General features: G+C 37.3%; 1 protein-coding gene across 9 annotated transcripts in view; it reads left to right on the top strand.

Annotated features, from left to right (window-relative positions):
• The window catches only part of LOC122650265 (putative hydrolase C777.06c), a 60,000-nt gene that overhangs the window by 11,651 nt on the left and 20,464 nt on the right, over window positions 1-27,885 (top strand). For 2 of the 9 annotated variants that reach the window (XM_043843625.1, XM_043843632.1), the window contains exons 1-5: window positions 15,974-16,297; window positions 16,891-17,026; window positions 19,309-19,436; window positions 23,733-23,880; window positions 23,971-24,076. In XM_043843625.1, the coding sequence (XP_043699560.1) occupies window positions 16,092-16,297; window positions 16,891-17,026; window positions 19,309-19,436; window positions 23,733-23,880; window positions 23,971-24,076 (724 nt within the window). In that variant the 5' untranslated portion in view covers window positions 15,974-16,091. The other 7 variants (XR_006331405.1, XM_043843629.1, XM_043843631.1 and 4 more) reach the window with 7 other exon arrangements.

The following is a 27,885-nucleotide window of genomic DNA, read 5'->3' as shown; positions in this document are numbered from 1 at the left end:
GGTGAAAATCGATGAGAGGGAGATTCCGTATAGCGATTATTTTAGGTACCTAGGTTCAATCATAAATAAAGAAGGTGACATAGAGCATGACGTTACACATAGAATTAAAATAGGATGGTTGAAGTGGAGAGGTGCGTCTGGACTGTTGTGTGACCGACGTATCCCTTTAAAGTTTAAAAGAAAATTTTATAGGATATTCATACGACCGGCTATGGTGTATGGTGCGGAAAGTTGGGCTGTTAAGAAGCGTCATATAGATAAATTAAGTTTTGCAATGATGAGGATGTAAAGATGACTGTGTGACAAAACCTTGAAGGATAAAGTGAGGAATGACCATATTAGAGCTGACTTGGGAGTAGCTCCGATTCAAGATAAGCTATGAGAAAGTCGTTTGAGGTGGCACGGCCATGTTCAACGGAGGCCGTCGTCAGCTCCAGTTTTGAGAAGTGATTTAATTCAGATTGAGGGAGCTAAAAGAGCCAGGGAAGGCCTAAATTAACCATAGGAGAAGTGGTGAGGAAAGACATGCTTAGCTTAGGCCTTCTATCAAGTATGGTGTTGAATAGAACAGTTTGGAGGTCAAGGATCCATGTAGCCGACCCCATTTAGTTGGGATAAGTCTTTATTGTTGTTGTTTCTGTAGTTCCAACAGCGTCTAACATATATAAATGCTCCCCAATAAAATATATTGACCCTATTTTTTTCAAAAATTATTTTCAAGAATATGATTTTTTCAATAAAACTTTAATAAATACTTTAAAACTCGAAGTCAACTCCGTGGAGTTGTAGATCGGCTTACTATGTCTAACATATAAAAAATTGAACATCAACCAAAATATATTTACCACATTTTTTGCAAAAATCAATTTCAAGTTTCCCAAATGTTGCTCAAAACTACCTAAAGCTTGCAATAGCTGCTTTAAAGTCGACCACCAAGCCTTGATCCATCAGCTAAATGAAGGATTTTGGCAAAATATCTGGGTTTCCAGGTATTTTCAGACCCTTGTGGACGAAATGGGTGAAAAGCTTGAAATTTTAACAAAATGTGTTTAAATGGGGTATTAATATAACAGGCTGATAACAGGTTTGTATAGTTTCCCTGAAATGACTGAAACGAGATGAAATTTCAGTCATTTCGGCGAAATTTTTTGCCGAAATGTAGCACTTTTAATTTTCATATTACATCGTTTCGGTACATGTCAAAACCAAAACATTTTGCCAAATTTTCGAACCATGGGTTTTCCCCCTTCCCCCAGTAAAACCTTCTAAAAAAATTGTTGGAGGTTTCCAAGAGGTGAACCTCTGAATAGATATCCAGTATCACAATCTTGATTCTTTTCATTACCAATCCCTTTTCTGCTGAATTTACTTGAGGTCCTCTCATATGAAATATCATTTTCAGCTTGCTTGATAGACTCTTTTTTGTGTGTTCTGCCCCTTAATTATGTTCTCATGCTAATTTTCCTTTTCATTTGTAACTTGTGCAGAAAGGATCACACAACGTCCACCTTTGCTTGCCTCAGGTTGGATACTCCAAAATTTGTTTGAAAAACTAGACTTTTTATAAAGTTTTATTGTTCTTGTTTGGAAGGAGTTCTATAAAGTTTTGCTGCTCACTTTGCAACTTTTAAGAGTAACAAGTTCTCCTTTCAGAGTCTTGATGCTGTAAAGAGGATATGCCCAAAACGGGTTCTATTCATTGGAATGACCCATGAATTTGATCACCAAAAAGACAATGAAGCCCTTATGGAATGGTCTCGAAGGTACGGAAATTAAAGCTCCTTCAACTAAATGATCTGAACGTCTTTGATCGACTTAGAATGAAGTTACTATAAGCAGATGGTCAAACTGGGAAAGGCAGTTACCTGGATTCCTCGGTCCTTCTAAATACAATCCAGTTCAAAAACTGAATGACTTGGTTGACCAGATTTTGTTCAGACCTGTCAGGTCCCTATAACAGAAAAAAAAAAAAAAAATTGAAATGAAAAAAAAGTCATTACTGTTAGAGCACGCTGCAGACAACATCCATTGCATGCAGAGAGTTGAATCTGATAAAAGTACAGAAAAATATTTGAGGCTAGGGTTAAAGATTGTTTTAAATGCATCTTTTTTAGATTTTTGAATAAACATCTATAATGTTAGTTCTCTAGATGTGAACCCTAGGGCGGAATGCTTTTGGCCACTTTTATCTTCCATATGGGACCTTGGTTGGTGCTCAATTTGTGGACAATTTCCCACTTCATCCTCAACTTTGTAGCAAAATCTAGCACAAAATTATTACACCACGTGGCACAATCAACAGGTCAATTTTTGGTTAAGGTTTGGATGGCTGGAGGATATGATTGAGTTTTGCTTCAGATTTGTCAGATGAAAAATCCATGTTGTGCCTGTCTATTCAACTCGGCTCTCTGCTGGGTTAACGGCTCAAAATACAAGGGAGAAAATCTACTATTTTGTGAGCCATCTTGTTGAGATTGGCCATGAAATTTGAGATGCATAAAATTCAGTGGATGTTCTATCTATTAACAATTGGATTGGACAAATCAGCCGGGGCATGGCGTAAATATTTCTCTAGTAGTCACCCACCAAGAGATCTCTCTCTAGGGTTGCTCACTTAGAAACCTTTTTTTTGTGTGTTACTTCTAATCATATATAATGGCCGAGTTTACATTAACAGAGGATTTGGCCTTAAGTAGGCTTCAAAGGTGGAATTGGATTCATGTGGCTAGCAACAAATAATAGGAGGGGACCTTGGGTGGTTATAGTTTGTTAAATACATGGAAGTGTTATCTAAAGTTTCTTGCTTCATTGGACATGAAATTCTACCAAGTTGTTCTGGCTCAGTTCCCTTCTTGTTTCAACCTGAGTTGGACAATTGTAACATCCTTAGAGCACATTATAGGTGACTTAGCTTGACTTGGCCTGGCTAGTTGGTTAGAAATCCAAATGAAGCTGGATATGTATATCTAGGCAGCTCATAATTGGGTTGGAGAAGCTGAACCCAAATATGAGGCTTGTTTCCTATTATTGATCTAAGCTGCCTATCAATGCTGACAACTGAATTTCCTTTTCTCTTTCTGCATTTAGAGAAGGAATCCCTGTTCAGCTTGCTCGAGATGGCCTGAGGATCCCGATAGAACTGTAATGAAGTAAGTGTATCGTACTCAAAATTATCATATCATCATGTTCTTTGTTAAAGGCTGTATTTTTTTTAAAGGAGTTGGAATTTCAATTGAAAAAAACTTTAATTCTGGAAATGTTCATGTAAATAAGAATTTTCACATTTAAGAGCCCATGTAGAATGATTGGAATTGACCTTAATTTCATGTCAGTGTATTATTTTACCATGTTGATAATTATTGTCATTTTGTAATAATGATGATCTTTTATTGCTTTTACTGTTATTAATATTGGGGCGCCAGTTCTGTGGGTGGACCACCCAGTCAAGCTTGGCTGGGTGGATCTAATTCCCATGTGGCAGCTTACTTGGTGCTCGAAGTCAGCACACACATGGTACAATTGTATTCATTTGGTTAGTTTCAGCCCAAATAGAGTAGACCATGTCACATGGTAAAATAAAGCTTCAGGAAATTGTTGAAAAGTCAATATTTTGATTTATATTTCGAATGTTTGGAACGCCTAGGTAAGCCATCCATGTGGCACCAAAACAGATCCAGCAGGTCAAGTAAGGCTATATAAGACACCCACAAGACTTTTACCCGTTTATCCTTATATTACATTATTAATATTAATTATTTTTTATTCTTATTAGGTTTTCATCATTATTATACTGGCAAAAGATTCCACTACACCCATACTAAAATACTTTTCATCGCATTTTCCACTTTTAAGCCATTTGATTGACGATCTGGCTGGCAAACTGCCGGATTGATTTGGGACCCATTTAATAGTCTTCCTGTCAAAATTGATGGCATATCTCAACTGTATGGCCCACCATGTATGGGATTTTTTCCTTGCATTTTTTTTATGGTTCATGTTAAACTCCTTCCTATACTTTTCAGACTTTTCTAAACCTTTATTACAATACAGGGAGATCAGTCTGGGCTGAAGTTTTGACTATTTCTAATGATGATGTGTACAACTTAACCACCAAATTCAGGCCCCAATTGAACTACCATGCGCCTATTAAGGGCGTAATGGAATGGGTTCCAGGTGTGTCGCTAGAAGCCAACTTCCTTATTATATTGATTTATTGTTATATTATTACATTAGGAATATTATACTTAATATCACTTTGTTATTGCAATAGAGGAAATCAAAAGAAAAACCTACCTCTCCATTTGTGTTTTTTATTCCGGACTTTTATGCCTTAATTACAATCATCAATTCCAATTTCATAATTGATCTAAAACAATTAGGATTCAAGTTGGGATTCCCAATCCTTAGTACTGCAAAAATATAATGATACATTGAAATAAAAACAAAATAAAATTATTAGTTATATTTATTTTATTTCATGAGAGTCCGGTTCCCACACACCCACTTTAAATGCCAACAACTGGCATGTCAAGTTTTAGTTTAACGGAGTTTGCCTCATGGCAAAATTGAGCTTTGAAAATCCAAGGCTAAGGGAGGATGCACTGTAGTGGTCGGAGCACCGTAGGTGTGCATGGACACACATGAGGGTATTGGATTGAATTAGGTTTGAAATTTGACACGTGACTGATCCAGACCATGATGTCACAACCCGCCCAACAGGGGCCCACGAGCCTAGCCTGCAAGCCCATGGACTTGGACATTGGGGCTAAGACCAAGTCCATGACCTAGAACTCCCTACACTTGAAGAAGAGTCTAGAGATATTCTAGAACCTCTAGAAGCAAGGGAGGTTAAGGAAAGTGTAGAAAACCTAGGACCTGTAACCAGTAGCTTGAGAGAAGAAAAGATGAGGAAGAGGAGAGAACTGTTCAACTTATCAGTCTCCCTCATAATGCTTGTATTTATAATCTCAAATTACAATTGAAAGGGGAACTCCTAATCAGATTAGGAATTCCTAATCATGATAGGATTCCAAGTTGCAATAGGAAAAGAACTAGAACTAACAACTCAAACTGAAACTAAGACTAACAACTCACAGTAGAATTAGGACTCGACATAATTAGAAACTAGGACTCCAACTAGGACTAGGAAAATAAAAGATACACATATCAACCAAATCACTGTTCATGTGAACAGCGTCACATGAACAGTACTTCAACACTCCCCCTCAAGCTGGATTATACAAATAAGTAAAGAAAGAAGATCCAGCTTGAACTAAAAGGAAAAAAAAAGAACTCCATAATAATGCAAACACTCCCCCTTAAGTTGGCGCATACAAGGTATTAATGCCCAACTTGAACAAAATGAGAAGAAACTAAGTTGCAGCAGAATTCAGCTTGACAGATGAATGTAGCTCCCAAATAAACCTTCAAGAACTTGAAATAATTGATCTTCAAAACCTGGACAGACATGATCAACAAACCGGGACTAGAATTTCTTCCAAAAAAAAGGCAGCTTTTAACGATCTTCAATAGCTAACCAGTGATGAATCTCAGATTGTCATAATGACATAAAATCTTGAAGTTAAATAACTAGAGTAACAAGTAGCGGAAACGAGCTGAATTAGGCAGCGGAAAAACACTGTATCAACCCAACTGAAAGTCCTCAAATAGGCAACAACCAAATATCTTCAATACTCTTCAATACTTCAATCTCCCCCTTACGGCAAACTCAACCCAAAAACGAAGGATACCCAATGGCAATGGTGGAGAAAACTGATCTTCTATGTTTTGCACCAATGTTCCTGCAAGTTTTGCGTTCTGTAATGTCTGCAGGTTTATTGTACATAATCCCCCCTCACGTGTAGTACACGTGGACATAACAGAGATGATGTAAGCGATAGGGCAAAAACATAATATTCCAAAATTTCCCAAGAGGTGCTAAGGGTAATGAAAAAGGAAGAAATGACAAATTAGAGAATACCATTATCGTCCAAAGTGGTTATGGGTATATGCCAAAGGTATGGGATATGAAGGGAATTAGAATTATTGAAAGGGAACGATGTTGGAAAAAAAAAAGGATGGCATGGCTGTAATTCGGTGGAAATCCATTTTTAAATACAATCCAAGCCAAAGGGTAAACTGGTAATAAACCAGAATTTTCAAGGGTCAATTGGGTAGTCAAATAGGGGAATGTATCAAAAAAGAATGGCAGTTCCGTAAATAACATGAATTTTGCAAGGGTCCCTTGGTAAATAAGAAAGTAATGGGTCATGTAGGGAATTAGATTTATAAATGGGGGACATGAAATGGGTGGGTAATAATTAAGGAAGGGTAATATGAGCATTAAATACCAAAGAAGTTAATAGGGGAGAATGAACCGTGAGTATGGAGAACCCATCGTCTTCAACCTCAAGGCTCCAAACAGCTGCGGAAACCAAGGAAGAAGAGGAACCAGCGGCAGCTCATCGACTTCAACCTTACGAAACCCAGCCACAACTCCAAAACTCTCCTCCAGATGCAACGATACAAATCAAATACGAAATTTGAATCGCAGGCAGCAACATTAGCATCAGTAAGAGCATTACAAGTGCAAATTGATTCAGCAAATCAAAGGGAATTGTGATAAAATAAAAGGAAACATAAAGAAGGATGTTAACTTCTTCCTTACGACTCAACAGAACCAGCAAATCCAGCGGAAACCCAACATGATTCAGTTAATAGATCTCTCTCTTGCAACCTTGGTTCAACCTGAAATTTAAGATGTTGTAACGTAAAACTAGGGCCTATTGATTCCCACAATATTGAGTCCAGAGAGTAACGATAGAGTTGAAGTACTGTTCATGCGACACTGTTCACGTAAACAGTGATTTGGTTGATATGTGTATCTTCTATTTTCCTAGTCCTAGTTGGAGTCCTAGTTTCTAATTATGTCAAGTCCTAATTCTACTGTGAGTTGTTAGTCTTAGTTTCAGTTTGAGTTGTTAGTTCTAGTTCTTTTCCTATTGTAACTTGGAATCCTATCATGATTAGGAATTCCTAATCTGATTAGGAGTTCCCCTTTGTATTGTAATTTGAGATTATAAATACAAGCATTATGAGGGAGACTGATAAGTTCAACAGTTCTCTCCTCTTCCTCCTCTTTTCTTCTCTCTCAAGTTACTGGTTACAAGTCCTAGGTTTTCTACATGGTATCAGAGCAGGCAGGGGTCACGGTATCGAGTCCCCCTGGGAGCGGTCAAAACTAATGTAACCAGTACTAATTCTCTCCATAATAGCCGTTTTGAGAGTCGTTTTAGGTTTTTGGTTTGAAGAAGGAAACCCTAGTTCATAAAAGAAGAAGAACTAGGGTTTCGTATGATGAATCATACATATTTGATTCGAAGGTTTGCTGGTCGTGGTGTTTATTCTGCCGTGTGGATTGTCTGGTTTCTGCTATCGATTTTGGGGTTCTAAAATCGCTGAATATGGTAGTCGATTGTTGATGGCGTTTTGATAACGTTGAAACCCCTTCTGTTCGATGTTGAGGGGTTCATTGGTTCTTCGATTATTGCGGTCCCTGTATGGTTTCTGATATTTGTTGGTTTGAAGGTTTGGTCGATGGAGTATATGCTGTCTCCTGGAGTCGATTTTCTGCTTTGCTTGCAGTTGCAGTAATTTTTTGGAGGAGTTTCTACCATCAAGAGAGGCACTCAACTTCATCAATTAATGGTTTGAAGAAGTTCTTTTTCCTGCGGTAGCTGCTGCCCCTCTTCACCTGCGTTTTTTGGAGTCTCTATTCCCTTGAAGACCAAGTCTCCTTTTTTGCCTTGGAGATTGGTTGTTCTTATTGGAGATTCATTCCAGCAGCCATGGACAGCATCTATCAAAGGTTTTCACTCTCTTGAATCGATTTCTCTAAATATCGAACTATTTTTTTCTGGTTTTTCTTTCACTGGCTGCATCGATCACTTGCTGGTTTATGGTTTCTCCCTGGTTTCGATCTAAGCTGCAACTACCGCCACGGCTGATTTCAGAATCACCACTTCAACAGAAGGTTCTAGGGAAGCTTCTAGAAAACCTTGTAAATAGTTAACGAAGGAGGAGACTTCTAGAGTTCTCCAAGTAGCTAGAATCCTCAACAAAGGAGGTGGTAATGTTTTAGTCCCTTAAACTAGAAACTTCCTAACCATTGGATAGATGACACTTGTAAAGATCTTAGGCATTCTTGGGGTTCTTGGTTGCCTATAAATAGAGGTGGCCTCATTTGGCCAAGGCATCAAGCAAGTTAGCTTTCAAGCCTTGTACTCTAGCTTTCTAGTTCAATTCAAGTTCATTCTCTCAAACTCTCTCTTGTGTTCTCTAAGTTCTCGTCCCAAATCCCTTAGGGAGTGAAGTAAGGCTGACTTAGTGCTAATGTGAATACTAAGTGCCGGCGCGGATGCTTAGAAAGGTCTAAGGCTGTGACAATGAGCTTTCTATCAAACATAGTCAGAATAACAACATCACCATCTGTCCACATGACATTATTTAAAGTTAACGTGTGGTAATGGTTTCTACCACAGGCGTGAAGGAATCATTCTCCCTTATTTTATTATTCAAAATTATTGACAATTGTTAAATATATTTAGTTGAAATTAAGTATTTATTTGTATTAGTATTTCAAGTACTTAAGTATTTAAAGATATAAATTGAGTATATGATCATCCCTTTAGAAATGATTCAGCCTTCAGGTCTAAATAAATGTTTTTGTTTGCTCGGGTGTCACTTTCCTCTACCTCACTTAAATTCTTTATGTGCATGTGTGTGTGTGTCGGTGGTTCCATATTTGTATCTGTTTAAATATAAGGTTATCAACTAAGCTATTAATTATCCTATTAAAAGTAAAAGAGCAGAGAAATACCAATTCATGTCTCTGTCATCTTAACTTATCGTACCATTTTGTGGTTAAAGTTAAATGCATACACAATCCTTACAACGTATATATTTCCTACATATAAAATTTTTAAAATTTTAATTGCTACAATTAAAAATAGTGGATACACCTCAAATTCTCTTTATAAGTTGACATTGTAGATTGGGGAAGGGTATATTTGTCTACATATATGGGCTGATATTTATTTAATTGAATATTCATGTATCCAGATCCAATTTGATTATTTAGGATATGGATAGTTGCTGATCTATTGACAGACTAAACAATGAATATCTTATGTGTTATATACTTATATATCAAAAAATGCATTGTCATTAAAAATGGACGTGATCGAAAGTTCAGAGATGGCTGAGAGGCCATATACCTAAGCATGAGCAACCATAATAACAAAGTCATTTGTTACAAAGAAGTCTTGAACCCTTTTATGTGTTTGTAACATTTGATTCTAGTGAATTTTAACTATGTGAGGGGGGTTGGGCTGCGAGAAAAAGAAAACAAAGTTCTGAACCAATGGAGTATCAGTATCTTGCAAGGTTCCAAAAAGGCCCTACATAGTATATACTGTTGGTTGCCGGCCTTGTTAATGTACTATTTATTTTTTGGGGTTCCTCTAAGGGCATCTAGCTTAAATGTAGACGTAATTATACTTATCATATTGAACTTATATTGAAGACAACTGTAGTTTTGTATGCATTTACTTGCACTTGTTCTTCATGAATATGTTCATTTGTATTGTTTTTGCAGGTTGATGTAAGTGAGCATCAAGGCCAAAAGCATAAACTCAATTTATTTTTAATTGGTTTAGAAATAAGAACACTCATTATGCTAAATCAATTTATGTACAACTCCAATTTCTATGAACAAGTGGCAGAAAACTAATTCGTAAATGAAAGCAAAAATGTTGAACTATAAAGTACAGTAAAATTCCAAGTGACTTGAATTCTCTGTGATTTTGCCTTAAGATTTTATAGGGAGAAAATTGTTGTACACACATGGGGAATGGGAAAAAAACACATGGCTCTAATCTAGGTGGAATTGCATTTAGCTGACCCTTTTAAGTTGGCAAATGTGGAATCCAAGGGTTATTTTTTGAGTTTTGCACTCAAGGATAATACCAGGCAGCCCACTGACAGGGGTAGCTGGATCCGTCTTTGGAAATCTTCACACCAATTGATTTCTAAGAATAAAACTACATTTTTTTATTTGTTGTATAGTCTATCTAAGGTTATGTTTGGTATGAATTTTCCGAATAGATTCTCGGTGTATAACGCATTCTGAGGAGGGAAAAAAATTAAAGAATAATTGGTTTTCAGAATGCATTCCAGACCCAGATTCTACTTCGAGAATGCATACCAAACACAACCCAAGTTTTCTACTCTGGCTGGCTTTCAGATAACATATCCGGTGGTAGGGTTGCAACAGGGCCAGGTTTTTTAAAACCCCAGCCCATTCCTGCGTCCTCTTAACTCAGCGCAGCCCAGCACTGATTGACATCGGGTCAGACTGGGTCTGGTTTAGCCCTGATTGACCTTGATTCTATGCATTAAAAACAAAAAAGACATGCTTGGCATCACAACTTGAACACATACAGCTTTGCGTCACGATTTGATAGAATATAAAAGCCTTTGGTTCGATATTATCTTACAGAACGCCAAAACTTAAGATGTTAAATATTTTTGTCAAATTTTCGTTGAATAGCATTCCATTGTAAAAAGTAAAGCATAACCTAACACAAGGCTGGGCAAGGCTCAACCTAAGGCCTTAACCGTGGCCTGTCCCGACCCTGACCTAGGGCCTGGAAATTTCAATCGTAACCAACTCTCAGGTTGAAAAATCCAGTCCAAACCCTGTTTGAACTCAGGGCGGGGTCGGGCCAACTGTGTTAAATTTACACCATTATCTGGTAATTCTATATGTAGTTGTTTTGAATACAATCTGGGATATGAAGTTGAACTGCTACTTGTGACCTCCAGATGGTCTTAAGAGGGATTTAAAACTCATGATTCAGGATCAGACATGGGCTGTGAAGAATCAAGGAATAGACTTAAGGCTGTGTTCTGTGTGCATTCTTGGAATAGATAACTGAGTTTTCAAACTGCATCATAGACCTAGAATCTATACTGAGAATGCATACAAACACAGCCTAGACCATTGATTCCAATCTGATCTGGCCAAATTTTTGTGCAGGTTCCACATCAGGTTGGGGGATTAGGTTCCACCAAAGCTGAGATGACTTGTCCCAATTACCTACTAATATCATCATTCTGATAATTTAGTACCATTCATGGGGCTCATGAATTTCTGACTCAATCCAATGAGTGGCCGCACTTCTTTCATGAAATCAAAATCATCGATACTGAACTTTGAAACCTTGTGCTTCTGGGACTTCTTGCGCTTCATAACTATGCTAGGCATCAAAATTAAAGCATAGGAGGAAAACTGTCTTAAACTTGGGAATAAATGACGGATATGGTCTCTAATGGAACCCATTACCATAAGATTGGAATCTTGTCCTTGATATAATTAAGGACAATATGGAAATGGGCTTTCAATCCATGGGCTGGGCTAGGGCTGAATATTTTGTCCTTGATTGGGCCGGGCCTAGGTTGAGGCCTTGGGTTGAGCTCAGCTCAGCCTGACCTGGCCCAGCCCTTCATATATACATATGTAAGAGGTGGAAAATTTCCTCTACTGAGCGGGAAGGTTCACCACACCATCCTAGGGTTCAAAAACACTTTTGGTATGTTCTTTCAAAATACCTTCACGATACCCCGTGTGTGCAGCTGAACCCCCTGTGGAGAATGGATTCCCATTCGCCGTTGGTCGAGAGAAACTCGGTCGTATGTAAAATATTTAATATTTTTTTTTCGGTAATTAAACAATATGTGTGCATGATCAGGGCCATTGATTAAGTAGCATAAGTTACATTTAATACATATATCATTGATTTAATTTAATATATTAAATATATAAATAGGTAAAAGGTTTTATGCATGTCCATGTACGTATACGGTCCTACCTTTAATTGTTGGGTGGGGGAGGGAAGAGGACGTGTAATTACACTTCTGCTCTCCACTCCCATCTATGTATATAAAAATTGGGCCCATATAAATATTTAGTTTAAAAATAATTTTTCAAAAACGCGCCCTCAATTGCACCCTTAGGTTGGATATGATATAAGTAAACCAAGATCAAGTTTTTTAGGGTACGAACCAAGATTAAGTTAGAATCTCACACTATTTTTATCATCCAAGAATGCGAAATCGACCCAGAATGCATTCCAAAAATGAATACCAAACACAACCATAAGTCTACCTACCAAAAATAAGTTAGTCCATGCATGTTTTACAATAGAGTGGGTCCAGGTTTAGCATTATTTGAAATTCAATCCATAATCATAGTGCAATCACTATCGACCATTCGACCCTTAAAAATGATAACATTTTCTGTCTAGTTTGTTCAATTGCTTATTTTTTTTATCCAAAGTCTTCGCATATGGATTGAGTTTTTCTCCACTAGCAAATGTATATTTAAATTGGGAAAAAAGACTTTCTCTGGTAGCGAGGCACCGGTGATTAGACACAGGATGAGGCGAAATGACTGCCTTATTACCCTCATGAAAGACAGAAACCCTAACCCTGTTGATGTTTTCGCGTGTGTTTTCATTGGCCCCCGCACTAATATAGGACCACGCTCCCAGGCAAAATTTTCTTCCCAATATAAATTATATCGAACGGTATATATCTATTTTCTGCCATGTAGTAGATTGATTTGGGAAGAAAATAAAGTTGTCAATCTAGAATCTAGAATCTAGAATCGAAATCGAAAATCAAAAGTCAAAACTGTAACCTTGCATTTAAAACCGAATCAATCTGAACCAAAACAAATTGGTTTGGTTTCAAAAGCTCTAATCTTTTCTTGATTTGGTTTGGCTTAGTGTTGAAATTGTCATTTTGAATCGGACCGAGTTATCCTTAAGTATTCTGATTTCCATCTCTTTTTAATGTTTGGAAAAAATTTGGTGAACGGCTAAGTTTTTTCTGTTTTTTTATTAGTGAAGATGTAAGAAGTTGACCCAAACACTTAAAATAGAACCTAAATAGTGAACAGAATAAGGATCAAATCTGTTCAGCTTTGATTTGGAAATAGGTTCTAATTCGGTTTCAATTTCCACATGTTGTATCTTGAATCGAAACCAAAATCAAATCAAAAAAACCGAAAACAAATCGATTAACATCTTTATTTAAAATTTGTGGATAAATAAATCTCAATGTAATCTAGTGACATGTCAAATTTCACCGTATTCCCTCCATATCCAAAGGTTATTATAATGGCAGAATCACACATGAAGCTTTTACCGTATTAATATAGCTATTACTTTCTAGAACGAGGAGAGCCGCCAAAAACGACTGGAAACTGATACCCATGAGGACACGACGTCTTTCACACATGAAATTCAAGTCTTGCAATTAAGCTACGTCAATGGCAAGTGGGAATCCTTCTAATTTCTTAGAACATTCCGTGTTTCCCTTATTCGAAATTTCAGTTCCAGCCTTTTTGTATTCTTTTGATTTAAAGTGAGGAGAAATAAGGAGGAGGTAGTAATTAAAATGCCTTGCTTTGTCCCTTTTGATAGTAAGAATTTGGATATCTCCTTCTTTGTCTTCAAGCCAGTGGTTGTCTTCACAGATGATCTCATTGAAGCCCTCAAACACTTCTCTGTTTGGTCTGAGAATCTTGGATGTGTTTCAAGCTCCATCTTCAAGAGCATCCATGGAAATATGGTACCACCCTTCTTTCATTCTTAACTATCTCAACTTCTTAATCTTTCCCTTAATTGTGGTTTCTTCATTCACATTAGTTTTTGCCCTATATAGATCATATGGTATGGAGCATGGATGAAGAGATCTGATGAACAAAGGAAGCTACTTCATGAAACTCTTGTAAGTGGTTAAATTTATCTCATTTTTAATTCTGTACAAAAAAAAAAAAAAAAAAAAAAAAAAACCCTTATTCTCAAATGGCTAACCATGGTGAACATGTCTTCTAGTTGTCCAAGTTGCACCAAGTATCCAGTATGGCTATCTTGCTAGAGCATAGCTTCTTTAAGGCTTACGCCGGAGAATCAAAGAAGGGTTTTCCGGTTGCGAAATTCTCAGCCGGCGAGATAATCTCCATGAATGCAATGAACCTAAGCTCAAACAGCTTTAATAACAATCTCTCCTACTTATGTTTAGCATTGTTCAAGTCAAATTTCTTGAAGATGGAGGGAGTAGTTGCTGGGGTTTGTTGCCAGAGTGAGGAGTTGCCAAGAGTGGTATGTCTTTATGTGTGGAAGTCTCTCCAGTCTTGTTATTCATGGCTTCTCAACTCAGACTATAGAAGTACCATTCAACTTTATATAGAACCCATCTCTCCTGATATCAAGTATGATATATTTTGGGTTGTTTACGTTAAAAGTGAGGATAAATTTAATATAGAGTTCTTTCCTCCTCCAAGAATTCTGGATAATTTTGGAAAAGGAAGCTATGGTGATGATGAAAGCCAGCAGAAGCAAGAGTTTGAATTAAGTGAAGATCTCAGCAAGGAAACCCCTTCCCCTTGAGCAACTTTGTTCACTTCTTTGGGACATACAGTTCTGCTTTGTCTACAGAGAAACTAATTAATAGAACTGCAGATCTTCTATCAAGGCTGCAATCCAATGTTAGAGGGCAATTTTTCCACATCAATCAATGATTTAAATGAAGATCTCAGCAAGTGCGTTGCAAAAGATTTTTCAGGTTTTCAGATTATGAGAATATAAACCTTATGTATATCATCTAATTTTTACAGCATTTATACAATACACAATACTTTTTTCCTTCAAAAATAAAATGCAAAAATTTAATGCCTGACACGATATTAAGTGCAATCAACAACAATAATAACTCAGCTTTATCCCAATTAATTAATGGGGTTAGCTACATGGGTCCTTGTGAAGACGAAATTAAAACAATAAAAGTAAAAGAAAAAGACACAACAACGACGGCAACACTTCAGCGAAATCTTACCTAAAGGGTTGGCTACATGGATCCTTTCCCTCCAATCAGCTCTATTCAAAGACATATGCTTGAGATTAAGCATGGCTTTCCTCACTACTTCTCCTAGGATCATTTTAGACCTGTCCCTAGCTCTTTTAGATCCTTCAATCTGAATCAAATTACTCCTCGGTATTGGTGCATTCCACGACCTCCGTTGAATATGGTATGCCACCTCAAACGACTTTCATAGAGCTTATCCTGAGTAAGAATTTGGGGCAACTCCCGAATCAACTCTAATATGATCATTCCTTACTTTATCCTTCTTAGTTTTGCGACACATACATCTCAACATCCTCATTTCTTCCTCGTAGTTTATGACTGCACAATATTTCACCTCATATAGTATAGTCGCCTAGTTAATCATACAAATGTCCTATAAAATTTTCCTTTAAGCTTTAAAAGAATATGTCAATGACACAACATTTACCTCGGGCACACCTTTCCACTTCATCCCTCCCTTTAATATTCTGTGATACATCATCCTTGATGTCGCCTTCTTTTTCTTATGATTAACATCGAATATCTAAAATAATCATTTCACGGTATCTTTCTCTCCTCAATCTTCACCATTTGGTTATTTGTCTTACTATCGTTAAAGTTACACACCATATAATATCTTCCGTCTACTTATCTTAAAACCTATTGATTCCAAGGTTGATTTCTATAACTCCAACTTAACGTTAATTTCTATTTTTTCTCTCATTTATCAAAATAATATCATCAACAAAAAACATTTACCAAGATACTACATCTTGATTGTTCATGAATAAATCAAGTAAACATAAATGTCCACCCGAAATGACAAAACAACCATCCTATTTTATGAACCGTTTCGATCTCTTAAAAAAATCTAAGGATGACTAGATAATTTTTGCCTGATAGAATTTTTAACCGTTAGACGTCTGCCACGTATAGTGATCAACCGCCAAAACCGTTGGGTTTCGCCGCGAGCCCGCGAGATTCCACCTATATAAGTGTCTGCACTTTCGTTCTTTCCACGCCATCGACGGCTCTCTTCCGCTCACAAAGGAGCTATGTTTTTTCTGTCTCCTCTCTAAAATCGAATCCTTTTTTCTTTTTCATTCATATTAAGGATCGGAATGGAGACAGATCTTACGGATAAAGGGAGCTGCACGGAATCTCAATCGAAAGATGATCGCCATGGATCTTCTGCTTTGATATTCTTGGGAACTGGTTGCTCAAGCATGGTGCCAAGTGCAATTTGCTTGATTCAACCCACTGATTCGCCTTGCAGTGTTTCCACCCCGGCCCTCACTATCCCTCCCGAGTGTAACCCCAACTACAGGTTCGTATAGATGTCCTGTTGAAATGATTAGTTTTCAGGGTTTTGGTTGGATAAACTTTTCTAATGATTCCGGTTGGGAATGTGTATGTCTAGCTTAGTTTGTGATGCGGATATGTACTGTGATTGAAGCTTAGGTAGTTTGGGTTGGTTCAGTGGGTGTGTGACTTTGGAAAAATTTGAGAGGTGGTAGTTGTGACTTTTATGGCTTGTGTTGGATGCGATTCAAAATGTTCCACTGATCTTTTTTCATGGATAATATATTGGATGCATTGTCGTAAGTTATACTCTCCCTTTATATTCTTTAAAAGTTATTTTTAACGTTAATTAAACAAAACAAGCAAGTATGAGGGAATTGGGTACTACCTTGACGCAAGCTTCAACTGACAGTTGTTTGAAGGGCATAACTGTGGTGAAAGACTGCCCAGTCACAATTCACTCAACCCCCCCCCCCCCTCCAAAAAAAAAATGCAGGATATGTAAAGGGAGATGTTAGAGTTTAAAAACTGACAGAAATGTGTTTGTATTGCTGATGTTGCTTAGCTAGCCTTCTGTAGCTAAGGATTAGTGGAACTAATGGGTTATTAACTTTACAGGTGCAATACATCACTTCTTATTGATTATTGCCATAGTGATTGTGAACACAAGTATAAATTAATTGATGTTGGGAAGAACTTTAGAGAGCAAGTAATTCGGTGGTTTACCTGCCATAAAATTCCTCAGGTGGATTCTGTGAGTTTCTATCCCTATACAGATTTTCTCCCCTGTACAGTTTTCTTAATTTCTATAATCTGTTGAATAAATATGTCTTTGTTGATGTAGCAGAAATTATAACTTACAATACAGTAGAATGCCTTATAAAATCTCAGGCTAACTTGGGTTTGGTTTTTTCTAATTCAAATTCATCAACAGATTGCATTCAACTCCAAAGTCCATCATTGGCTCTGACCCCCCCCCCCCCCCCAAACAGCATGCACACACATCGGAATTTTTTTGCAGGGTTTGTGATACTATCCTGATTCAGTAGATTACATTCAACTCCAAAGTCCATCATTAGCTCTGAATCCTCTGATCCCCTTCCCCCCCCCCCCCCCAAACAGCATGCGCACACATTGGAATTTTTTTTGCAGGGTTTGTGATGCCATCCTGCAACACAAAAATACATAATGAAATATGGATAGAAAGCTGCTAGGCTACAATTTTATCATAGGGTTGAAAATGTCAACACCAAAATCCTTTCACTCAAATCATGGAAGTCTTGTGCAGTGAAGAAATTCCGTGTTCGGGATTGAGATTTGCACAATCTTTGTATGAATCTCGTGACTTCATGTACATGAGGTCTACCACGTGATGGTTTGAGCCTTGTTTGTGACATTCATGCTTTTCTTATGACCAGCTCTCTGAGGCAATGATTAGAATCAACTAGCAGACTAGGTGTCTAAACTTTGACTCAGAGGAAAACTGATTTGATTTGGATATTTACAACTTTGTTTAAGAGAGATAGGTCTCATTAGAGGGAAGGACAAAATTTGGCGCTGGGTACATTTTGAGACAAATAATCTACATTATGAGTTGCCTGATAATTAGCTCAAATCAACCTTGAATGAAAATGCTCGATCAAATACATCGCTTTTATTTTTTCTCTTTTGTATTATCTTCTTAGCCAAATCACACAACACTCTAGACGCACCTCTCCATTTCATCCATCCTATTTTAATTCTCTGTGAAACATCATCATCTATATCACCTCTTTATTTATGATTGAGCCAAAATACCTAAAGTCTGGATGAAGTGGAGAGGTGCGTCAAGAGTGTTGTGTGATCAGTGTATTCCTTTAAAACTTAAAGGAAAATTTTATAGGACAGTCATATGACCGGTTATGTTGTATGGTGCATAATGTTGGGCAGTTAAGAAGCATCATATAGATAAATTTAGTATAGCAGAGATGATGATATCGAGATGAATGAGTGGCAAAACTAGGAAGGATAAAGTAAGAAATGATCATATTAGATCTGATTTGGGAGTAGCTCCAATATATGATAAGCCATGAGAAAGGCGTTTGAGGTGGCATGGCTATGTTCAATGGAGGCCTTTGGATGCTCCAGTACGGAGGAGTGATTTCATTCTGATTGAAGGAACTAAAAGAGCAAGGGGCAAACAGTATGACCTTGAATATGATAAGCCATGAGAAAGACATGCATATCTTAGGCCTTGTATCAAGTATGACCTTGAATAGAGCTGATTGGAGGGAAAGGATCTATGTAGCCGACCCCATTTAGTTGGGATAAGGTTGAGTTATTTGTTTTTTTACATCACCAGGTTTCTTCTGAAAAACTGGAAATACCAACTTTATTTTTCTATTAACAAAATGATGCTTTCCAATTTTTCTGCTCATCCTTTGTTCTCTGGTCTGGGGCTAATTTGGTTTTATTCTTGCTGCCATTTCTTTTTGGATTTTTCATTTTTTTTCCTTTTATTTCCTTTACGAGAGCAGATAATTTATTTTGAAGTTTCATTATTTTCCATTTTTTCTGGTTGGCTGGGGCTCTCCTGCTCCTAATGGGAATTTTTGTTATTTGTACTGTTTCTTCTTTCTTCTTCCTCTTTTTCTGTTTATTGATTACAAGTGGATCTCGTCACTTCGTACTTATATTGTTTTGGTGTCCTAATAACTCAGCGATAGCCTTGAACGATAGTTACATTTTAAAATTGATTGTTCTACCTCCACAAATCTATTTCATGGTCGTTAACTTGGAAAGGAATTTAAATATGGGAAGACAGTAATGCTGCTGCTATGGATAATTATTTTATCAACGGAGAGCAGCTATGCATTAGTTCCCTATTTGTTCTTGCTGCAGTTGAGACTTTGTATATAAATATATATACATACATATATATATATATATATTTCTTGTCAGATATTTCATTTAGTAAAACAACATCCAGTTTTCATCATAACATTGTCCCACCCTACTGAGGATTTAATCAAGTTTATTTTTTTTTTATCAATGCAGATAATTTTAACTCATGAACATGCTGATGCAGTTCTTGGCCTGGATGATATATGTTCAGTGCAATCTTTTAGTCCTACGAATGATATTGATCCCACTCCAGTTTACCTTACTCGGTTTTCCATGGACAGGTATGATGCTTAACTTACTCCTGAAGGAAGAAGAAACCAAACAGGCCTTAGTTATATAAGCAGCCTGGGCCTTAGTTACATACGTGCAGCCCAATATGGGACTTTAAATCCCATTAGTGGGCCTGTTTGGTTATCCAAGTCGTGGGTTAGCTTATAGCTAGTCATTTAATTGTTTTTTGAGTTCTTTAATTTTTTTTTATTAAGTTGTAAAAGGACACCACGATGGAGAGTCCTCTTTTTTTTTTTTTCCTTTTCCTATTTTCTGAACACTTACCTTTTAGTTTCCTATTAGGAAACTGAACATTGGTTTTATTTAAAGGGAGTGTCTGAATTACACCTCTATAGGTGTATTTAGAACTTGGCAGTTGGCACCTTCTTTTAATCGTCCGTTGTCTTATTCCCCAAAGTTCTTTAAGTTAAGGGTATGAATAAGTTTGCAAAAATAACTTGAAAATGACATGACATTATGTCATTATCCAAAGGTGTTATCGTCACACACATTTTTCGAGTATACATATGAACTGACAATATTTATCCTCATTGGGAAAAAAATGTATGCTATACTAATAGGGCAAAAAAGTAAGGTTACAAATTATTTGACACCTTGAAGGGTGTCAATAAGAAAATCCTTTATTTCAATAGCTTGTAAGAGCCATTGGCTCCTCACGATTTGATGAATAGCAAGATATAGTCTTCTTCATGTAGCTGTGCTATGGGATTTAGTAGGGGGTGAGAGTTCCAAAGATCAATTGGATTCTGGTTGGTTGTTTCGAGTGAGAAGCTTCGGTGTCCTTCTATCTTCCATCTCTTTCTTTGCGGAATCTCCTTCTCATCAATTTTTACCACCTCATCATCCATCCTAGTATAACCAAAGTTACACACCATATACTCCGTCTTCGTTCTACTTGACTTAAAACCTTTTGATTCCAAGGTTGATCTTCATAACTTCAACTCGACGTTAATCCCTGATTTTGTCTTATCCACCAAAAGAATATCATCAGCAAAAAGCATACACCAAGGAACCTCATCTTGAATGTCTCTGGTTAAATCATCCATGATAAGCGCAAACAAATAAGGGCTTAAAGCTGATCCTTGGTGTAATCCAATTGTAATTAGGAATTCACTACCTTAGCCCCCCACAGTTCTTACACTTGTCACTGCACCATCATACATATCTGTAATTATGTCCACATATTTACTTGAAACACTTCTCTTCTCTAGTACTTTCCAGATTAACTCTTTAGGGATTCTGTCATAATATTTTTCTAGGTCAATAAAGACCATATGGAACCTTCTTACAATCTCTAAATCTTTCCATACTTCTCCTAATTAGGTAAATAGCTTTTGCGTGGATCTTCCTGGCATAAAACCAAATTGGTTCTCCAGACTAGTAGTTTCTTGTCTCAAGTGGGTTTCAATAACCCTATCCCATAATTTCATAGTATGACTCATTAGTTTTATGTCTCTGTAGTTATTGCAGCTCTGAATATCACCTTTATTTTTGTAAATTGGAACCACGATGCTTCTCCTCCGTTCATCTAACATTTTCCTTGTGCTTATAATCTTATTAAATAGCTTGTTAGCTAAGATAGTAGTTTTTTTGTCTCAAGTGGGTTTCAATAACCCTCCCATAATTTCATAGTATGACTCATTAGTTTTATGCCTCTGTAGTTATTGCAGCTCTGAATATCACCTTTATTTTTGTAAATCAGAATCACGATGCTTCTCCTCCATTCATCCTGCATTTTCCTTGTGCTCATAATCTTATTAAATAGCTTGGTTAGCCAAGATAAACTACAGATTCCTAATCTCTTGCACACTTCTATTGGGATCTCATTTGTGCCTTGTGCCTTGCCTACTTTCATCCTCTTTAAAGCTTCTTTCACTTCGAACACCCTAATTCTTTGTATATATCTACGACATGTGGTGTTTTGATGGATAATGCAGTCTTCAGGAACACTATTACTCGAAGTGTCTTCATTTAGTAGGCTGTAGAAATAACCTTCCCATCTCTTCTAAATGTCCTCATCCCTTATTAGTACTTTACCATCTTCCCTCACTTTAGCTATCTTATAGATAGCTTTTTCCCCTTCCTTTGTGCTTAGATTGTTCTCCAATATGATACAATACGTCTCTTAAAATCTCCCCACCAATATGATACTTGATACCGACACTTAAATCCTTGACCTAACGTCAACCTACCTTTGACCAAAATTTGAACTCCATTCGATAGGGTTGACTTTTCTATTTTGGTTTACTTGGGATCTTGTTAAGAGGGATGTGTAACCTAAAGCTACGGTTCATCCTACCTACCCCCCACCAAGGTACCTGATATCCTACTTAGATGTAGATATTATTTTGTTCTCATTCCATTATTCTGTTCATTTCCTGTTCACATTTTTGAAACCTCAAGTATCTAGATCATAGTTGTCAAGGCGATCCAAGGTAGTGGCCGAGCGCCTAAGCACCTCCCCAGGTTTTTTAGTTTTTCCGAAGGAACCAACCTCACTGCATGGCATATTTTGGCCATTTCCCTTGATTTGATAGCCAAACTCCAGTACTCATGGTTCCATATGTCCTCACCCCAAATATCTTCTCTCACTCTTGGTTCCCTATATCCTTACCCCAAAAACCTTCTCACATGTACTGATGTACATCTCATTGTCCCTATTTCATGGACTGATCCTACTGAGATTTCTTTGTCTACCAATTTTTGGCCCCCATAACTGGTAATGTATCCTCATGCTGGTTGTTCAGTGGATGCTGTCCCAATGGACGAAGAAAAGAAGTGGAGGCAATATGTTGAGATCTAATTGAGATACTTTTTCTTGGGTTGGGTTGGGTTGGGTTGGGTTGGGGGGGGGGGGGGGATGTGTGAGATAACTGTGATACTTTTTTTTTTAAATGGCTTGGGGGAGGGTGAAATGGGCATTTAGAGTCTTATCTGAAATATGGACATTCAATCCTTAGCAGGGGAGGGGGTTGATAATGTAAGACTAGACCAGAATAGGTCTAATCCCAGGCAGGATCAAAAAGAAAATCTCCAAAGAACAAGATAGAGAGAAATAGAAACAAAAATCATATGAGGGAACCAAGAGAACAATGGGAAGTAAGAATAATTACATCAAGAGGACAATGGGAAGTAAGAATAATTACATCAAGAGGACAATGGGAAGTAAGAATAAGGGAAACAAGAGAACAATGGGAAAAAGAATAATGGAAACAAGAGAACAATGGAAACTCAAATGAGGGAAAACTTTCCTTGGTTGAAGTAACAAATAAAAAAAACCACAAATTTGTAACCTGTTGAAGCAGCAATAATCCTGATGTAATAATCTTCAAAATATCAATGTGACAATCAGTTGAAAGAAATCCCAACAGCTTGTAGCACTCTTGAACTCGATTTGAACAAAATCAGGGTTTGGATTCAATAACTGATAGAAGGGGATGGGGAAGGGAATGGGCATCTCACCCAACCTATCTCAGGATTTTAACAAAGGCTAAAGCCAATATTTTGTTAATCAAAATTCATGTTCAATGCTGGCCTCCCTTACAAACTTATATAGAAGACTCAAAAATAGACTTAGACACTAAAAAGGAAAGGCCTAACCCTATCCTTAACTAATAAGGTAACCTAAATTGACTAAGAAAGTAAAATAATAAAGAAAACAGACTCAATAACAACAGATGCCTAGCGCAGTTGGTGAGCTGTGGTGCACTAGACGCTCAATAATATGAGTTTTCGGTTGGGTTGGCCAGCCCAATGCACCCAACAGGACAGTGAGATGAACTGTGATTTTTCCAACGCAAAGCCAGCTACCATTATGTCCAGCCCATCCAACCCATAATTGAGGTGGTTCAGTTAGCTTCATGTTGAACCCAGGCTTGGTTGCATCCCTCCTTGTTAATTGGTTTGAGTTGCAGTCATGTCTAGATATCTGATGTCTCTGATATCAGATATCTAAACAGGACAGAGAGATGAACTGTGATTTTTCCAACGCAAAGCCAGCTACCATTATGTCCAGCCCATCCACCTCATAATTGAGGTGGTTCAGTTAGCTTCATGTTGAACCCAGGCTTGGTTGCATCCCTCCTTGTTAATTGGTTCGAGTTGCAGTCATGTCTAGATATCTGATGTCTCTGATAGACTGTTAATATGCTGTTGACGTACTATTGGTTTGGAAAGTAACAGAGTCCCTATATTTGACCATTTCAAGTATGCTTCCTTAATTTAATCAGGATTTTGTTCAATTTATCGTATCCTCTATTCTTACATTGTACATTATGTCGAAACAGCATTGCAGTAAAATTCCCATACATGGTCCAAAAAAACTTTAAAGTAGGCCAAGAAATTAGGCAGGTTGCGCTGCTTGAGTGGAAAATAATTGAGGGTGACTGTGACAAGCCATTTGTTGCCTCAGGCCTACAGTTTGTTCCTTTGCCAGTTACTTGCTGCAATTTGGTTTCTCTATTTTGATGTTTAATAGTTGTTTTCTCCATGCTTTGGTGTCTAATTGATTATTTTTTAATGCAGGTGATGCATGGAGAGGATTATGTTTCCTTGGGTTTTCTTTTTGGTGAGAAATATAGAGTAGCATATATATCTGATGTTTCACGTTTTCCTCCAAGTACTGAAAATGGTGAGTCTGCTTTCTCTGGCTTTACTTGTCTCTATTACTTTATGCTTATCTTTATTCTCCGTGTGCATGTGAAAAATAAATAGATAGGCCAAAAGGATAATCAACCAATAACACATCAGTATCCATGATGCATAATTATGGAGCTAGGTGTTATGTTCAGAGGGTTGATGTGGAAAGTTTTCTATGTATAATATTAACTTAATTTGACCTTCTCTTCCAGGGAATTCATACTCTCAGAAGATTATTAGTGGTTAAAAAAAAACATATGATGATCTTTCAATAATTTTTTTTGGCTTAAATCTTCTTGGCACGTGGACTTGTACAATCTCTTATAATATTGCTGTTATTATATTATTTGGCTATGTAGCAGTTTGGCTGTTGAAGATCTGATATATTCTTACATATCCTGGATTAACCAAAAATCACTTAGTGATGAAGCAAGCTTGCATCTTGATCCATGAATAATTTATCTCAGTACATTAAGTATATATGTACTCGGGATATTTCCGTAAATAATTGCCATCTTATGCAAACATTTGCAGGAATTCTACTGATTTTGTTATGATTTATTTGATTTTATTATTCTTTCCTACTTTTTTGATAAAATAGGATAAAAACAATACCACACTGTGTTCTTTTCTATACAAAATTTCTTCCAAACATCTGCCTTCTGCTAACTTACCTTATTTCATTGTATTATGCAGTTCATTGTATTTCTATTGTATTTTGGTGTTTCATGTATACTTCCCTGGAATCCAGTTTCTCTAGTTGCTTGTATATGTATGCCAAAGTCCTGTATGTCTTACACTCCAAAATTGTGCTGAAACTTGGAGCATATGCTTCGAGTAACTGGATGTTTTTTACTCAATAGTTCTGCCTATGAAGTGGGGGTAAGGCTGCGTACATTATGACCCTCTCCAGACCCCGCAATGGCGGGAGCCTCGTGCACTTGGTTCGCCATTTTTTTTTAGTTCTTCCTATGAGGTATCCTTAATTTGGATGGGAGGATTTTAATGTGAAAGCAGTAGTAAAACTTAAGATTGTCTTATTGCTAATATAGGATGTAACTTTCCCATCTTGGGTTTGTTTATCATCGAATGACTTGCATACTTTGGTTACTTTCAGTGAGATCAAGTTTTAGACAGTGAGTTTTCTTCACCCATTTAACCTGACTTGATGAATCCTTCATTGCTTATTTAAAAGAGATTCGTTTCACAGTAGCTTTGGATATGGCTTCTATTTGTCACTCAAATTATTTAGTAGTAATTGTTGGAATATGTAATCCAGAATACCGTGGGGGTATTCTGGTCCCTTTGGGGTTAGTTTATTTTTTATGTTATTAAGTGTAAGTCGGCTATGTGGGATTTAGTCCCACATTGCCTATTTTAATTTCTTGTAACTTTCCCCTCTATTATAAATAGAGGGGCTTACCTATCAATTAATACAAGCAATTATTCTCTCATTCTCTCTTTTCTAGCCCACGATTCTGCCAACATGGTATCAGAGCTGGTCTGATCTCGGTTAGAAAAAGAGAAAAAAAACCCTACTCCATCTCTCTCTCTCTCGGCTTCTCTTTCTCTGGTTTTCTTCTTCTTCTCCTTGTAAGGGGGCAGCACTAATGAGGTAAAATCCCTGACCAATGATTTAGTTGCTGCCCTCCTCCATTCTATCTACTTTTTTTATAGTAAAATACTGCTGGAATCATCTTTGCGATTTGGGGTTTTCCAGAATTTTTTGGAGATCGACTTCCTATTACTATTGAAGGCTGACCTTCCACCATTGGAGCTCCCTATGCACCCTTCTCCAGCCCCTTTTTACCCTATTCCAGTATCCTCATTCCCTATTTCCTTTTTCTCCAAACTTTAATTAATTTCAGCCACCATACCCTAATCGATCTCAACTTGTCAGGGTTTTGAAAAACCCTGACTCCAATCAATTTTGGTGTTTCCTTCTTCAGATGCAGATGATCTTTTGGGGGTGATTCGCTATTACTACAAGCCCTACTCGACCTAAGTTTGCCCTTTCTGATGGCTGGATTTGTTTCTACAGCAAAAATTCCTTAACCTGCTAATTTGGTTACCTGCCAAAAACTCTGACTTTCCGGTTTCAGTTTTTGCTAATTTTTGGAGGGCTGATTACTCCCACTTCAAGGACCAATCGACCTCAATATTGCACCGATCCAATTTTTTTTGAAGACCCCTACCCCAATCGATCTCTTCTTTTTAGGGTTTTCCAAAACCTTGATAAAAATCGATTTGGGCTAGGGATGTTTACTGCTGTTCAAGTGCTTTGGAGGTGATTCTAACATTAAAAGAGAACTCTCCTTCATCAGTTCAAGGCTTGAAGAAGGTCCTTTATGCTGGTATAGTGCTGTAATGCTGCCCTGCTCTACTTCTACGATTTTTTGGTGTCTCTCCCCTTTGAAGATCAGGTCTCACTCTTACTGGAGATTGATTGTTCACCTTGGAGGTTCCATTCTAGCAACCTTGGTCAGCATCTATTACATGTCTACATCAGCAATTACAGCCCCCTTTCCCTAAATCGATCTCAATTTCAGGGTTTTCTAAAACCCTAACAACAATCGATTTTAGGGTTAAGGTTTTCCTATCAAGTTCATATTTTGAGGAGAGTCTTATACATATCAGAGGAGTATTCAACCCATATTTCAGCATCATTCATCAGTTATTTTTGGAAACAATTCAGGTTCATTCTTATGGCTCGATTTTTCCAATTATCAACCTATTTTCCTTGTTCTTATGTGGCTGGCTGCTTCAACTACCTATTGGATCTACTGAGTGATTATCTTATATTTGCTGGTTCTATTGAGCTTGACTACATATATTGCTGGTTTTATTGATTGGCTTCTATAAGCATGGCTGGTTGACATGTTACTGCTGCCTTTATGTGGACTGCTGCTGCCCTATTATTGAGACTGAGTATCCTACTATTGGAGATCGAATGTCTTTCATTATTAAAGACTTGAATCTATTAACCTGGAGATCAGCTTATTTGGGATTACAACAGTGTGTTCCAAGGTTATTGGTTGCAACTACGAACCTATTCAGTTATGTGAAGCTTTTTGTTCATATCCGGCTTACTTTGAGAGCTTGATCCTAGCCTTATTCACTAATTCAGATCTGATCCAAGTTTTTTGTTGAAGCTTCTTACATCCATTGCTGTCCAGATATCTTCGTCAATTCTATTTAGCATGTGGGAGTTTATAGTTTGGACTTTTGCACACTGATTCTTCCTTGTGTGAAGATCAAGTTTTTGAAGAATGGTGCCTTCTCCTTCTACAAATTAGACCTGTTTTTTATAATTCAGATCTGATCATTGGAGATTGGCGTTTTGGAATTAGTTTGATCGATTGAAAGAAGGTTGTAGATTACTGTGTTGCTTTGTCCATGATTCATTATCCCACTGCTTCTTTTCACTTCACCACCTCCCATATCACACCTTTGGCATATACCCATAACCACCTTAGAAGTTTATGGTATTCTCTAAATTGCCATTTCTTCTCTTTCCATTACCCTTAGCACCTTTTTGGAAAATCCTGGAATATTATACTTTTGCACTGTTTCTTACATCATCTCCATTTTCTGTCCACGTGTACTACTACACGTGAGGGGGGGATTCTGTACAGTATACCTGCAGCCATTGCAGAAAGCAGAACTTGCAGGAACACTTGGTGCAAAACATAGAAGATCAGTGTTTCTACCATTGCTATTGGGTATCCTTCATTATTGGGTTGAGTTTGCCATAAGGGGGAGATTGGTATTAAAGTATTGAAGATGTTTGGTTATTGCCTG

The sequence above is a fragment of the Telopea speciosissima genome, chromosome 2, assembly GCF_018873765.1.
Source record: "Telopea speciosissima isolate NSW1024214 ecotype Mountain lineage chromosome 2, Tspe_v1, whole genome shotgun sequence".
Lineage (NCBI taxonomy): Eukaryota > Viridiplantae > Streptophyta > Magnoliopsida > Proteales > Proteaceae > Telopea > Telopea speciosissima.
This window is presented reverse-complemented; position numbering and strand designations above follow the sequence as displayed.